The sequence below is a fragment of the Chinchilla lanigera genome, unplaced genomic scaffold (genome assembly GCF_000276665.1).
Source record: "Chinchilla lanigera isolate Chin_1 unplaced genomic scaffold, ChiLan1.0 scaffold00083, whole genome shotgun sequence".
NCBI classification, from domain to species: Eukaryota; Metazoa; Chordata; class Mammalia; order Rodentia; family Chinchillidae; genus Chinchilla; species Chinchilla lanigera.
Genome location: NW_004955484.1, coordinates 2,848,155 through 2,862,251, shown reverse-complemented (window position 1 = coordinate 2,862,251; position 14,097 = coordinate 2,848,155). Strand labels below are relative to the sequence as shown.

The 14,097-nt window shown below is 48.3% G+C and overlaps 1 protein-coding gene across 6 annotated transcripts in view; it reads right to left on the bottom strand.

Moving 5' to 3' along the window:
• Window positions 1–4,930: 4,930 nt before the first annotated feature.
• Rfwd3 (ring finger and WD repeat domain 3) overlaps window positions 4,931–14,097 on the bottom strand; it is a 33,265-nt gene continuing 24,098 nt past the window's right edge. For all 6 annotated transcript variants that reach the window (XM_005403458.2, XM_005403457.2, XM_013503864.1 and 3 more), the window contains 5 exons: window positions 12,818–12,968; window positions 10,505–10,681; window positions 9,677–9,891; window positions 8,436–8,647; window positions 4,931–6,614 (listed from right to left, as the gene is read on the bottom strand). In XM_005403458.2, the coding sequence (XP_005403515.1) occupies window positions 6,471–6,614; window positions 8,436–8,647; window positions 9,677–9,891; window positions 10,505–10,681; window positions 12,818–12,968 (899 nt within the window). In that variant the 3' untranslated portion in view covers window positions 4,931–6,470. The remainder of the gene's footprint in view (window positions 6,615–8,435; window positions 8,648–9,676; window positions 9,892–10,504; window positions 10,682–12,817; window positions 12,969–14,097) is intronic.

The window sequence follows — 14,097 nt, the reverse complement described above, 5'->3', positions numbered from 1 at the left end:
AAAAAAAAAAAAAAAATTTTGAAAGCCAGGCCTGATGGCACACACCTGTAATCTCAGCACTTGGGAGGCTGAGGCAGGAGGATTGCTGCAAATTCAAGCCCAGCCTGGGCTATACAGTGAGTTTAGCACCAGTGAACTCAGTGAAGTCATAGTGAATTCAGGACCTGAACTATGTATTGTGAAAACCTGCCTCAAAAAAACAAAAAACAAACAAATAAATAATAAATTTTGAGATAGAGTCTCTCTATACAGTGCTAAATTACCCAGGCTGAGACTGAATTTGCAACCCTCCTGCCTCCCAGAGTCCTTGGATTAGTCATATACTTCTATGCCCTACTAGTTTTCCCAAACTTGACTGCTCAGTTGAATCATCTGAAAGTTTTTAAGAATGTCTGATCAGGGCCTGGTATTGTGCTGCATGCCTGTAATTCCAGCACTGAGGAAGCTGAGGCAGGACTGCTGCAACTTCAAGGCCAGGCTGGGTTAAATAGTGAGTTCAGGACCCGCCTGAACTACACAGCAAGACCCTGTCTCAAAACAAACAAAAAAAACAAACAAAATGTATGATCAGGGCTGGGGATGTAGCTCAGTGGTGGAGTGCTTCTCTAACATGTACAAGGCCCTGGGTTAATTCCCTAATGCTACAAAAAAAAGTAATTCTGATTACAATATCCAGGATTCCTGTCGTCTTATTGGCAACTTTTGCTCTACTGCATGATCATGTTGGCGGTCTACCTTTCCTCAGGCAGCTTTTGACTTCTGCCATGTCCAAATCTTCAAGATCAAAGAAAGTTGAGTACTTTGGCCAGTGAAATTATAACACTTTTCTTTTTTTTTGTTGGTTTTTTTTCCAGTACCGGGAATCAAACTCACGACCTTGCGCTTGCCAGGCAGGTGCTGCGCCGCTGAGCTAAATCCCCAAGTCCAATTCTAACCCTTTTACCTTAAGTACTTCTTCTTACTTTCACAACTCTCCCATAAGGTTCAACATTTCTGAATTTCCCTGGGAAAATCAATTCCATGTTAACAGATCATTTTTATGTTCATCCATTTATTCAGCAGGGTTTTAAAAAAATTTAGGTTTTTTGAAACTGGGTCTTGCTATGTAGTTCAAGCTGGCTTTGAACTCATGGTGATCCTCCTGCCTCAGCCTCCCGAGTGCTGGGATTGCAGGAGTGCACCAGCACCTCCCAAAGGTGTCTGAATTCATCATAGCCTTCTCAGTGTGTTGTGGTATTGTTGTGTGTGTTTACTCAGAGGTACAAGTGAACGCTGGATGTGGTGGCGCATGCCTGTAATCCCAGCACTCAGGAGGCTGAGGCAGGAAGATCATTGTGAGTTCAAAACTGGCCTAGGCTACAAAGTGAGCTAAAAGCCAGCCTGAATTGCATAGCAAGATGCTGTCTCAAAAGGACCAAAAAAGAAATTTTTTTTTTTTTTTTGTAGTATCAGGGGTTGAACTCAGGGCTTTTGCACTATTACCAGACAAGGCACTGCTAAACTCAGGCAGGAGAATCACTGCGAGTTTGAGACTAGCCTGGGGTACAGTGAGTTCAAAGCCAGCTTGAACTACAAAGAACCTGTCTCAAAATTTTAAAAAAGGCTAAGAAGCCAGGTGTGGTGGTGCATGCCTGTAATCCAAGCACTCTGGAGGCTGAAGCAGCAAGATTGTTGTGAGTTTGAGACCCATCTGGGCTACAAAGGGAGCTCAAGGCCAGCCTGAACTGCGCAGTGAGACCCTGTCTCAAAAAAAGACAAAAAAAAAAAAAAAAAAAATTAAAAAAAGGCTCAGGATGTAGCTCAGTGAGAAGGCCCTGGGTGCAATTTCCAGGACCAGGAGTGGGAGGGAAAAAAGACTTAAAGGTGAAAACATGAAACATCCTCATAGACTTCAAATTATCCAGATGAGGCACCTGAAATGTCATAGACATCTTAGTGACTATTGAGGGCCTAGACTCTGCACTAATACAAGATCCAGAGAGAACACCTCACCCAGTGTCCTCATCCGCAAGCAGCAGCATGAAAACTGGAGTCTAGAGGTCCTCCTCCCTCTGGCAGCTGCCAAGTTGTAGTCGGTCCATTTCTTTTGGGGTGGGGGCAGGGGCCTAACCAGGGACACAAATGTCATCACCTAACAATGATCCAGCAGTGAGGGAGCCTGTGCTCACTAATGATGTGGCTGTCGCTGACTCAACAGTCAGGATCCATTCATCTTTTTTTTTGGTCTCTTTGAGACAGGGTCTCGCTATGCAGTTCAGGCTAGCTTTGAGCTCAATCGCCCAGGCTGGTCTTGAACTTGCAATGATCCTTCTGCCTCAGCCTCCGAAGTGCTGGGTTTACAGGCGTGCGCCACCATGCCTGGCAGGATCCATCTTCACAAGATGAAGCACAGACTTCCACCAGTGTACGCTGGGCATCAGATCACACTGGTTTAGATTCCACAGCTCTTTTATCCTTTCACCCTTTTTTGTGTGAAGCCCTCATTCCCTCCCTTCTGTTCCTGGGTGCTGGGACATCTTTTTTTTTCTTTTTTGTCTTTTTGAGGCAGAGTCTTGCTATGCAGTTCAGGCTGGCCTTGAGCTCATTTTGTAGCCCAGGCTGGTCTCAAGCTCATGACAATCCTCCTGCCTCAGCCTCCCAAGTGCTGGGATTACAAGCGTGTGCCACCAAACCTGGCTATTTTTTCTTTTGGTGGCACTGGGGAGTGAAAGGAGCCTTCACATTGAGCTACATACCCAGCTCTTTTTAAATTAGGGAGTCAGGGTCTCACTACATGGCCCAGGCTGAGCTCGAACTTAGCTTCCTGCCTCAGCCTCCCTGAGTGCTATGATTCCAGTATGTGCCAAAATACTCAGGCTGAACCTGTTTCTTCTCATGAACTATTCATTATGGAAGAGCTATATAAACCATAGTAGGCAAAATAGTACAGATTGCTACCGATAGAGAAGTTACTTTTGTTTTCAGAATTTCACTTACAGGGCTGGGGTTTAGCTCAGCAGCACAGCACCTACCTGGCAAGCATGAGGTCCCGAGTTTGATTCCCTGTACTGCCTCCCCCAGAAAAAGAACTTCACTTCTAGCTGTTCACTGGCACGGACAATAAGAAGAGCACTGTGCAAAACAAGGATGTTGGGTTTCTCAGCAATAGGGGTGATTTCAATGCCTGCCGCCCTTCCACCTTCCTTTCCCGTGGAGCACAAGGCTCCGTAACAGTAAGCTTTACCTATAAACCCTGAGAATCTAGTACGCTCCGTGCGCTGTTTACCTGGAAGACATTTTCGGCCTTTCCAGCCTAACCCCAGAACATCGTGATTTATAGTAAGAGATTTCTGAACTCAAAGTGAATAGAGACAGAGGCAAGTGGCTGGAAATGCAAGGGAAAGTCCTCCTCTCTTCTTCCCAGATTTGTCTGCAGGTCTCAAAGACACACTAAGCAGCCGGCAGGGAGTCCAGGAAATGAAGACCTCAGGATCTGAGTAAATGGTCACAGGACTAGGATGAGCTTTTTTTTTATACCAGGAATTGAACCTGGGACCTTGCACTTGCCAGGTAGGTGCCGTGCCACTGAGCTACAACCCCGGCTAGGATAGTTCTTTTTTTGTTTATTTGTTTGTTTTTCTTCTGGTACCAGGAATCGAACTCATGACCTTGTGCTTGCCAGGCAGGCGCTTTTGCCACTAAGCTAAATCCCCAGCCCCTAGGACAGTTCGTAAGAGGCAGATGGACAGCTTCCCCTCAGCAACAGGTAGACCTGCCAGCCAGCCAATACCTCAACTACCTCATCAGCTATTTCAAAAAATTTTTTTTGGTACTAGGAATTCAACTTGGGACCTTGTGCCTGCTGGACAGGCACTGTGCTGCTGAGCTACATCCCCAGCCCACACTTCATCGGTTTAAACAAAACATTTCAGTTGCAGGGACCATCATGTCAAACTCAGGCCCAGTTCTGGGTGAAACAGCAGGACACAACCGCTACCAGCTCTAGGAGAGGAGACAAAAGGCACCAGGCGCTGTTGTTAAACATGGCATTCTTTATTTTCATATTAACATTAAAAGACAAACAGAACAGAAATGGAAATCCTACTGACCTGTTTTCAAAGCAGGCGCAGGAACGCATACGATGAATTTACCCAGCTGCAGACCCTCACCTGGAAAACGATGCCGGGGGCAGCAAGGAGGGGCCATGTGGGGAGCCCTGCGATGGTCAGGAGACCAGAGCCCAGGTCTGGATGTCGCCTCCGGCAAGTGTGGGACAGAGGCCAGGGTGAGGTTTTCTCAGGGAAAATGATCAGTCAGCTGAATCTGCCTCCAAATGTGCAAGTCTGAGTGCAGGATGTAGCTCAACGGTACAGCGCATGCACAGCACGCTTGAGGCCCTGGGTCCCCGGCAGCCCTCACCCCAGACAAATGTATCGCCTGACAAGACTGACATTCACCAATGTCCTTGGGAGGGAGTCCCCGGGCTATTCTCAGGGCAGTCAGATCCCGACACCGACTCAGCCCAAAGGGAGAGGCGGCTAGGCTGACACCCGAGCCCTCTGCGCCCATCTGCAGAAACCACATGAGCTCTGCCTCTTTATCCAAATCCCATTGTGTTGCTGAAGCTCCAGGCCGGGGCAGCCACGCCTTGACATGACATGCCGACACTAGTACCTCCTGACAAAGGAGGCTCTTCCCAGGTGTAGCTTTTAGAGATATCTTCAAAAAGTTTTTTTAAAAAAATTATCCTCATACAGAAGATTCCATTAAAGGAAAGGCACAGACAGAACCTGAAGCTACGAGAGCCCAGTGTGGTGGTGCACATCTATTACATAATCCTAGCACTCAGGAGGCTGAGGCAGGAGGATGACCATGACTTCAAGCACAGGCTGGGCTGCATAGTGAGTTCAAGACCAACCTGAACTACATAGTGAAATACATACCTTGTCTCAAAAAAAAAAAAAAAAAAAGGGAAAGAACTTGAACTTGGAGCTATGGGGAAATCTACCTTAATCCCTTGCTGGTAAGAATGATTTTGGAAACAGCTGAGGAGCTAACAAGTCAGAACTGTTTCATAGAAGGCTCACACCTCACTAACAATTATGTAAGAACCACACTGTTGGCCACTACACTTCCAAGAACACTGGCCTGCCCGCACCAGGGGTGTCTCAGGCTGCACACCGCAGCTCAGCACAGTAGGCAAAGGCAAAACAAACAGCCTGTGTGCGCCCTCTGCTGGAGAGAAGCACAGCGCCCCACGGTGGACAGTCAAAGACCAGAACAAGAGCTCGGTGGTGCCTCCCTGTCGCCCACACCAGTCTGCAACCACTGGAATCTCCCTGAGAACAGCCGCGTTACCAGTCACACTCGGAAGACGTGACAGAGAGGCGAACCAGTGGAAACTGGAAACACACACCAGTTTCAGAAGGGGAAACCTTTACCTGAGAACTATAAACACGCTCAGTAACAGCTCCTCAGAGATGGGTGGTTCCTTCTAGTTACGGGCCTTTCCAAAATGGGAGTGACAAAGCCTGTTCCCATCTCCACAGCAGCCCTGTCCTTTACACTTTCTCTTTTTCTAAGACAGCATCTCACTATAGTTCAGGCTGCCCACACCCCACGCAGCTTTTTTTTTTTTTCTAGCTTTCTTATTTATTCCCCTGCTCCTGATCTCTATTAGGGCAGATGTAAGTAGCTTTGACATATTACTTATCTTTTCCTAGCAGTGGGGGAAAAGAGTCATCTTTAAAGTACTAGCTTAGATAAAGCCAATCCTGAGACCCTGGGCAAGCTAGAAGTGAGCTCTCCCCATCGTTTAAACAACTGGTCCCTTTCCTTAGCCCCCACAATGCGATGAATGGTAGAGCGTATAGCACTAGGTAAGGTTCTAGTTCACCAGCCGTCACTGGCCAACACCGTAGCACTGTGTGCCCGGAACACGACTACAGCTGCCCTGAAATGCAAGCGGCACACTAAGGCATGCTTGCTTCTGTGCGCGTGAGGCCGCTTCTAGGTTGTCAGCCCCCAAACTCAGACAGATCGCACCCTCCACAAGGTTCTCCAGCGCCCTCTTGTGTTCGGTGGAAGACAGGCTCTTCTGTGTCAGCGCCGCATCATGCCAGGAAGGTTGGCCACTTCAGAATGCAGCAATTACCCCAATAAGGCGCTCAGGTGTCAGATCACCCAGAAAACCCTCGGCGCTCTCTCAGATCCTAAGTGACTGCAGAGAGGACTCCCTTGGGTCCAGCAAAATACAAACAGAAAAAGGATCTCCAGCAAAGGGTCACAAAGGCTTGTAACCGGAGAAAGCAGCCACACAGATGCAACAGCAGCAGTCACCGTCCTCACAGACACAGCAGATTCACCTCTCATGACCACCTGATCCAAAGGGAACAGAAGGCCTTCTCTGCAGGCACCAAGCAGGGATCTTGCTCGGGGCTGCTTGGTGCTAGCAAACAACACTTAAGGTCAGCCAGCGCACGCCGGAAAAGTCACTCCCACTTATAGATGTGGACAATCTTCTCTGTTAAGGTGGCCAGGTAGCTGTTATGGTTCACATCGAATGGGCAGATGTCCAAGACAGGGTGATCGTTCTGCAGGTCCTGTAGCAGCGAGCCACTGCTGGCGTCCCACAGCTAAAGAAAAAAAGCGGGGAGAAAAGCAGGCTCAGCAGACAGCCCCACTGGGGGACGCGCTTGCTTTGTCATCACACAACTGAGAAAGAAAAAGAACTGTCCAGGAAAAAGACTGACCATCTTCGTGAGGCTGCGCAAGGCCACCCGCACCTAACACACACTGGTAGGGCCTTCCACCGCCACCAGCAATTAGCCTGCCTGTGCAGACTCATTCCTTCCATCTACGAGCCACGCAATCTTCTAGGCACTGGCCCTTTTAGGGACAGAGGGTCAATAAGACAAAGTTCCTGTCCCAATCGTTTCTTAGCCTTTGCCTAAGACAGTATTTTTCCTTATCTGTTAGGTCCTCTATCCAAGGGTCTTGTTATATAGGGTCTTGTTAGATAGGGTCTTGTTATATAGTTCAGGCTGGCCTCAAACTCATGATGACCCTCCTGCCTCAGCCTCCTGAGTGTTAGTTCAATGGACTTTGAAGCTGGGACCTGGAATAGGAGCTTGCTCCATCCACCCCACACACCCACGTGGTATTGCAAGAAACTGAGGCAGGAGAATCACCTTAAATTTAAGGCTAGTACCTCCAGGAATGGTGCCCTCATCAGGGAACAGAAAGCAAGTGTTCGACTCCAAAAGAAAAAAACATTATTGTCCCAGTCCTCATGGAACCTACATTCCATTTTTTTTTTTTGTCTTTTTGAGACAGGGTCTTGTTATGTAGTTCAGGCTGGCCTTGAGCTCACTTTATAGCCCAGGCTGGCTTCTAATTCGCAACAAGCTTCCTCCTCAGCCTCCCGAGCGCTGGGATTACAAGCATGTGCCACCACGCCAGGCATACCCTAACCCTAACCCTAACCCTAACCACATTCTAAATGGTGCTTTCTTTTCCTTTCTAAAAATCTAAAAAACAAACAAAACCTCACTATAAAAAATATTTTATGAGAACACATGCCTGTAATCCTAGCACCCAGGAGGCTGAGGCAGGAAGATCCAACTTAGAGGCCAGCCTGGCATACAGAGTAAATTTGAGGTCAGCCTGGATTATATAGTAAGACACTGTCTCAAAAAAACCTAAAAAGTAAACACAAACAAAAACCCAAAACTAAAGTAAAAAGTAGAGAAAACAGTACAATGACTGCCTAACAATTCAAAATTATTAAACCTTTATCAACATCTGGCTTATGCAACCTCTTTTTCCCTTTGCTGACTTTATGTTGCTTTACCCTCATATATACTTAAGTACACATCTTTCTAAAAAAAGACATGTGTAGCCGGGTGTGGTGGCGCATGCCTGTAATCCCAGCACTCGGGAGGCTGAGCAAGAGGACTGCCATGAGTTGAGGCCAGCCTGGGGTACACAGTGAGCTCAAGGCCAGCCCGAATTGTATAGTGAGAGCCTGTCCCAAAAACACAAAAGAAAAAAAAAAAAAAAGACAGACACTTGAGGCAAGCATTCCAGACTCTTCCTGTCGTTTATGAGCTATTCCTATTCCCCAATAAATTTTACTACTCTTTTTTTTTTGTTTTGTTTTTTTCTCCGGTACCGGGAACCGAACTCACGACCTTGCGCTTGCCAGGCAGGCACTTTTGCCGCTGAGCTAAATCCCCAGCCCCCAAATTTTACTACTCTTAAAAAAAAAAAAGACATTTGAATCAGGTGAGGTGTCCCATGCGTGTAATCCCAGCACTCAGGAGGATCACTGCGTGTTCAAGGCCAGTCTGAACTCCATAGCGAGCTTAAGGCCAGTGTGAACTACATAGCTCAGCCCCTGTCTCAAAAAACAAAATAAATAACACCAAAAAACCCCCAAAACAAGATGAACTTACCAGGGCAGAATTTGACGCTTCATCGCCAGTGCAGACCAGGACGCTGCCATCATTCTCCGGGCTTTGGAAAATGGCACTTTTGGTCAGCAGTTTGCAGGTGGGCCCCCCGAGGAACGTCTGCACAGGCTGGCAGGAGCAGACCAGCTCCCCAGCCTCGTCCCGCTTGTGGGACAGCTCCATCAGCACGCTCCGCATGGTGCTGTGGTTCTTATCTGTGGGACAGAGAAGCCGGCGCTGGCCCATGGGACTGGCAGCAAGACAGGCAGCCAGTACCCGAGCCCCAGACACCGCAGCGCAGTTGGGCAGGGAAGTGTGAGTGCATTAACGGAGTGAACAGTAACGGCACAAGTGAAATTTGGAAACCCCCGCCAGGATGAAGCCAGTTACCCACAATAGGCTTCTGCCTAGGAAAGAAACAATTCTGAGCATCACCACTCGACAGCAAACTCACTGCATCCTGCCAGACCTCTCCCGGGGAATTTCCTCTCCAGAGTTCTAGGCTTTTTCCCTTCCTCCAGGGAGGACCCCAGGAGTGTACACCTAGCAAGTACAAGCCTGCTATTCCTGAAGAGGATCGTATCTGAAATTCTGCTGGGAAGCAAACAAAAGCTAAGAGCAAAGCAGAATGTTTCTGGGCCCTGTCTGCAAGCTGGGGAGGGCCTTCAGAGAACGACGTCTCTGAGCCCCTTGGGCTTCCTGTGAGAGGGACGCCTGGTCACAGGGCGGACCCTCAGCATTAAAGCTGTCTTCCAGGACAAAGCAGGCCCCTAGGAAAGCCACAGGTAACCAACCGAGAGTAACGACTCCCAGCCCCAGCAAGGCAGGACTGCAGGTTATAGCCACTCTCCTGAGACCTCAAGACCAAAGGGAGGAAGGAAGGAAATCCACAACGCTCACATCAGTATGGTTCATCGGGAATTTAGGCTAGAAAGCACCTGTGAGTTTAAGAAGAGCCAGCCGGGGCACACCTGGGCCTCTCCCTTGCATGAGGTGTGCAGCAGGCGGAAGAATGAAACTGATCTGAAGGTGGCTCCCCGGCCTCAGACCCGGCCTCCCCACCGCACCGCTGCAGATGGAGCAAGTGGGAGGAGCAGCACCAGTCCTCACAAAGGAAGGAGCCAGCAGCCCCATCCTCCCTGGACGGCAGGAGCTGCCACCCAAGGGGAGGGCCAAGCTCTCCCCTGCTCTGCACCAATCTGCTCCCCAACACCCCTGCAGGCCCCGAGGGCGCCCACACTCACCAGGCCTGTAGGTTACCAGACAGTGTCGGGTGCTGTTCTCGGTCTGGAAGTCCACGTAGCCCCCAGGCTCCAAGGGCAGCACATGAGGCCAGTGTGAAAAGCCCATTTTCAGCTCCCAGAAGGAAGCGTGCTCCAGGGTGCCAGCCAGCACCCCGCCATACGGAAACGCAGCCGAGGCGGCTCTGGGGATGTATGACAGGGACACCAGGGGGCATCTGAGGAGAGAAGGAAAGCCCCATTCACATTCCCAACCCAACACTTGGACTGCGCCTGACTCTTCTGCCCGGAGTCCACATTCTTACTTCTACAGGAGAGGTTATGCATCTGGGGTTGGTATCCCCCACCTCTAATAAATTTTTTTGTTTGTTTGTTTTTCCGGTACCAGGAAACAGACTCACGACCCTGCACTTGCCAGGCAGGCGCTGTGCCGCTGAGCTAAATCCCCAGCCCCTCTAATAAAACTCTTAACCCCTCTAATAGGTTTTTTTGAGACAGGGTCTTCCTATGTACTTCAGGGTGGCCATGAACTCACTATGTGGCACAGACTGGTCTCGAACTCGCTGTGATCCTCCTGCCTCAGCCTCCTGAGCACTGGGATTACTGCTGTGTGCCACTGCACTTGACAACATGGGTATTCCTGGTACCAGAACTTTTATCACATGAAATACCACGAATACAGTCCTTGAAGGTCTTCCTGATCCTGCTGACCTTGGGGAACTGCCCTCTGTGGGGACTGCTGGCCAACTGGGAACAATCCTGACAGGGTCACGACAATAACAATTTGAGAGAAAGCTGCTACTGCCAGGAGAGAGGTGAGTAGCTCCCTACCTGGCCTTCTGAGGGGCGAGTTCCTGCACGTGACAGCTCGTGTTTCGCAGGTCATACACCAGAATCGACCCGTTGGCCAGTCCAGCATAGACATAGCTGTTTTCATCGAGACACCAGCAACAGCTCCACACAGGTCGTCCAGTGTTGTAAGTCTGGACCACAGTATTTGTTTCCAGGCTGCAGGGTTACAAATTAACAGAATCAAACAAATGACAAAGAGGCAAGGATTATCATTTTTTTTTTTTCGGTTTTTCTCCGGTACCGGGAACCGAACTCACAACCTTGCGCATGCCAGGCGGGCCCTTTTGCCGCGGAGCTAAATCCCCAGCCCCCAAGGATTATCATTTAAATAGAATAATGCTTACTGAGAACACATCCACAAACCCAAACCAGTGGATTACCAATTCCAGGTAACCCCGTTAAATTCCAGAACTTCTGAGTTGGGACCACAGGCTTTCCTCCTGAGCTGTGCAGCAGCTAAAGACCAAGCTAAAAGAATGTAGAGAGACCGGGTGTGGTGGTGCACGGCTGTAATCCCAGGTCTCAGGAGGCTGAGGTAGGAGGATCGTTGCAAGTTCGACACCAGCCTGGGTTAAAAAGTGAGCTCAAGACCAGCATGAACTACATAGAAAGACCCTGTCTCAAAAAGCCAAAAAAAAAAAAAAAAGGAACACATAAATAGTACACTGCCCACTCTTCTCTTATTATCTCTCCACAGTTACCTAGTATACAACTAACCAGTAAGCAATGTAGGAAAGTTAGAAAATACGTGTAAGGCCAGGTGTGGTAGGGCACGCCTCTGATCACAGCACTCAGCAAGGTGAGGCAGGAAGATCACTTAAGTTCCAGGTCAGTCTGGGCTATCAAGTGACTTCCAGGCCAGCCTGAGTTACATAGTGACACTGTCTCAAAAAAACAAGGCAGGGAGCCGCCGGGGGTGGTGGCACAGGCTTGAAATCCCAGCACTCAGGAGGCTGAGGCAGGAGGATTGTTGCGAGTTCGAGACCAGCCTGGGCTACAAAGTGAGCTCAAAGCCAGCCTGAATTGCATAGTGAGACCCTGTCTCAAAGAAGACCAAAAAAGAAAAAAGCGGGGTGGGGAGCAGAATACATGCAAGTGTTCTCCCACTGAGTTATAACCTCAGCCATGAAACACTCCCACAACGTCAAAAGGAGCCATGTGATCCTGGCACTCAGAAGACTGAGGCAGGAGGACCACTGAGAGTTTGAGGGCAGCCTGAAATACATACTGAGACCTTGTCTCAAAAGAACAAAACAAAACAAACCTCAAAAGGACTGCTAGGTGTCGTGGCATGCACCTATAATCCCAGCACTCTGGAGGCTGAGGCAGGAGGAACACTGTGAGTGAGGCCAGCCTGGGGTACATAGTGAGTTCAAAATAGTGAAACCCTACCTCTAAAAAAAATTTTAAAAAGACCACAACCATTTTCTCCACAACAAAAGCAGGCAGCCCACTCAGATCTGCTTCAGGTACCCACAGATCATGTGATAGGCAAAATGCCATAACCAAGGACTTGAAAGAAAAAAAAACACCATGGCAGCAAAGACAGCGAATGCCTGGTGAGCATCCTCTTACGGCAGAATTGTCCAGGTGACAGGATGAGGTTGGTACGGAAACTCTCTTGTACGGGTACCAAGGACCCTACATACTATCACCTCACCACTCCTACGGCATTACTTGCATCCAGATGGTTTAAAGTATATTTTGTAACATGTATACCTACTCAGTACAGTTTAGGAACCTCCACTTGTATAAGGAATAGATATAGTATCTATGTGCTGAAGAGTAAACCCCAGGACCTTGTGTATTTGAGGCACTCTACCACGGAGCTACAGCTACATCTCAAACTACAACGTCCTGGACAAGTGTTAGTGTATTAAGGATGGAGTCCAGGTTGCTCTACCACTGAGCTATACCTCTAGCCATTTAAAAATGTTTCAGAGACAGGGTTATACTAAGTTTCCTCAACAGGATTTGAACTCATACCCTCCTGCCTCAGCCTACCAAGTGATAGGATTATAGCTGGCAGCACTGTGCCTAGCTATCTCAGTGCTTTTTAAACTTTTGAGACGGGGTCTTACTAAATTACCCAGGCTTGAATTTGTGATTGTTCTCTCAGCCTCCTGAGAAGAAACTGTCCAGGGATTACATGACCACACCTAGCAGGAATACATGTCATGTAGATCTGAGAAGACAGTGCCTCAGACCAAGGAAAGAGAGCGGGGCACGGCATCGTAACCCCAGCACTAGCCTGGCACTGTCCAGTGCGAAGTGGCCCCGGTGCTGGCTCACCTGGTCAGCTTAATAGTGTTGTCCAGGGAAGCGGAGAGCAGCAGGCTTTTGGACTGAGTGCTGAAAGCCAGCCCGCGGATCTGCTTGCTGTGCATTGGGATATACTGACTGCTTTTCATGTTGGCGGTGCTCAGCATCTTCACGCCAAAGCCTGCCAGACAGGAGTGCACAGAACGCCTCAGTGGGAAACAGATCAATCCAAAAGCAAATGGTTTTGCTCCTTTGTTCATTTTTCTTGGCATTTAAGTTTCTGAAAAATAGCTGCTCAACAAGGAAAATCAATAAAAACTCACCTCCTATGCAGCAATTTACTTTAAAAAAGTACAGTCCATCCTGAATGTTTTCAAGAAATGAATGAATAAACAAATCTACTGTCTATACATTCAATGGAATATTACCTGGCAATAAATAAGGATGAACTACTTATCTACAGAAAACTATGGATGACAAGCTGGATGTGGTGGCGCATGCCTGTAATCCCAGCACTTGGGAAGCTGAGGCAGGAGGATCATTGCAAGTTCGAGACCACCCTGGGCTACAAAGTGAGCTCAGAGCTAGCCTGAACCGCATAGTGAGACCCTGTCTCAAAAAGAAAGACAAAAAGAAAAACAAGCAGAGCATGGTGGTGCATGCCTGTTGCCCCAGAACTTCAGAGGCTTAGGCAGGAGGATCTCTGTGATTTGCACACCAGCCTGGGCTGCAAGGTAAAAAATCCTGTCTCAAAAAAGAAAAACTATGGATGACAAAAAAGAATATATGCTATATGGTTCCATTTATATAAAATTCTAGAAAACGCAACCTAATCTTTAGTGACAAAAGGTAGGTCAAGGGTTGCCTGGGGATGAAGAAAGAAGGACAGGTAGAAAAGACTTATAAAAGGTTTTAAGGACGACAGATTTTTGTTTGTTTGTTTTGAGACCAGGGTCTCACTGTGTAGCCCAGGTTGGCATTAACTTGCGGTGATCCTCCTGCCTCAGGTTCCCGAGCATTGCTACCACAGGTGAGCACCACACCAAGCAAAAATTTCTTACTTACTTCATTTATTGGTACTGGGGGTTGAACCCAGGGCCTCATGAATGCTAGGTAAGCACTCTACCACTGAGCTATGTCTCATCCCTCCACTTTGACAGATAATATTCGTCTTTTTCTTTTCTTTCCTTTTTTCTTTATTGGGGACTGAATTTACGTAGGAGTGCTATACCACTGAGCCACATTGCAGACTTTTTTTTTGTCTTTTTGAGACAGGGTCTCGCTATGCAGTTCACACTGGCATTGAGGTC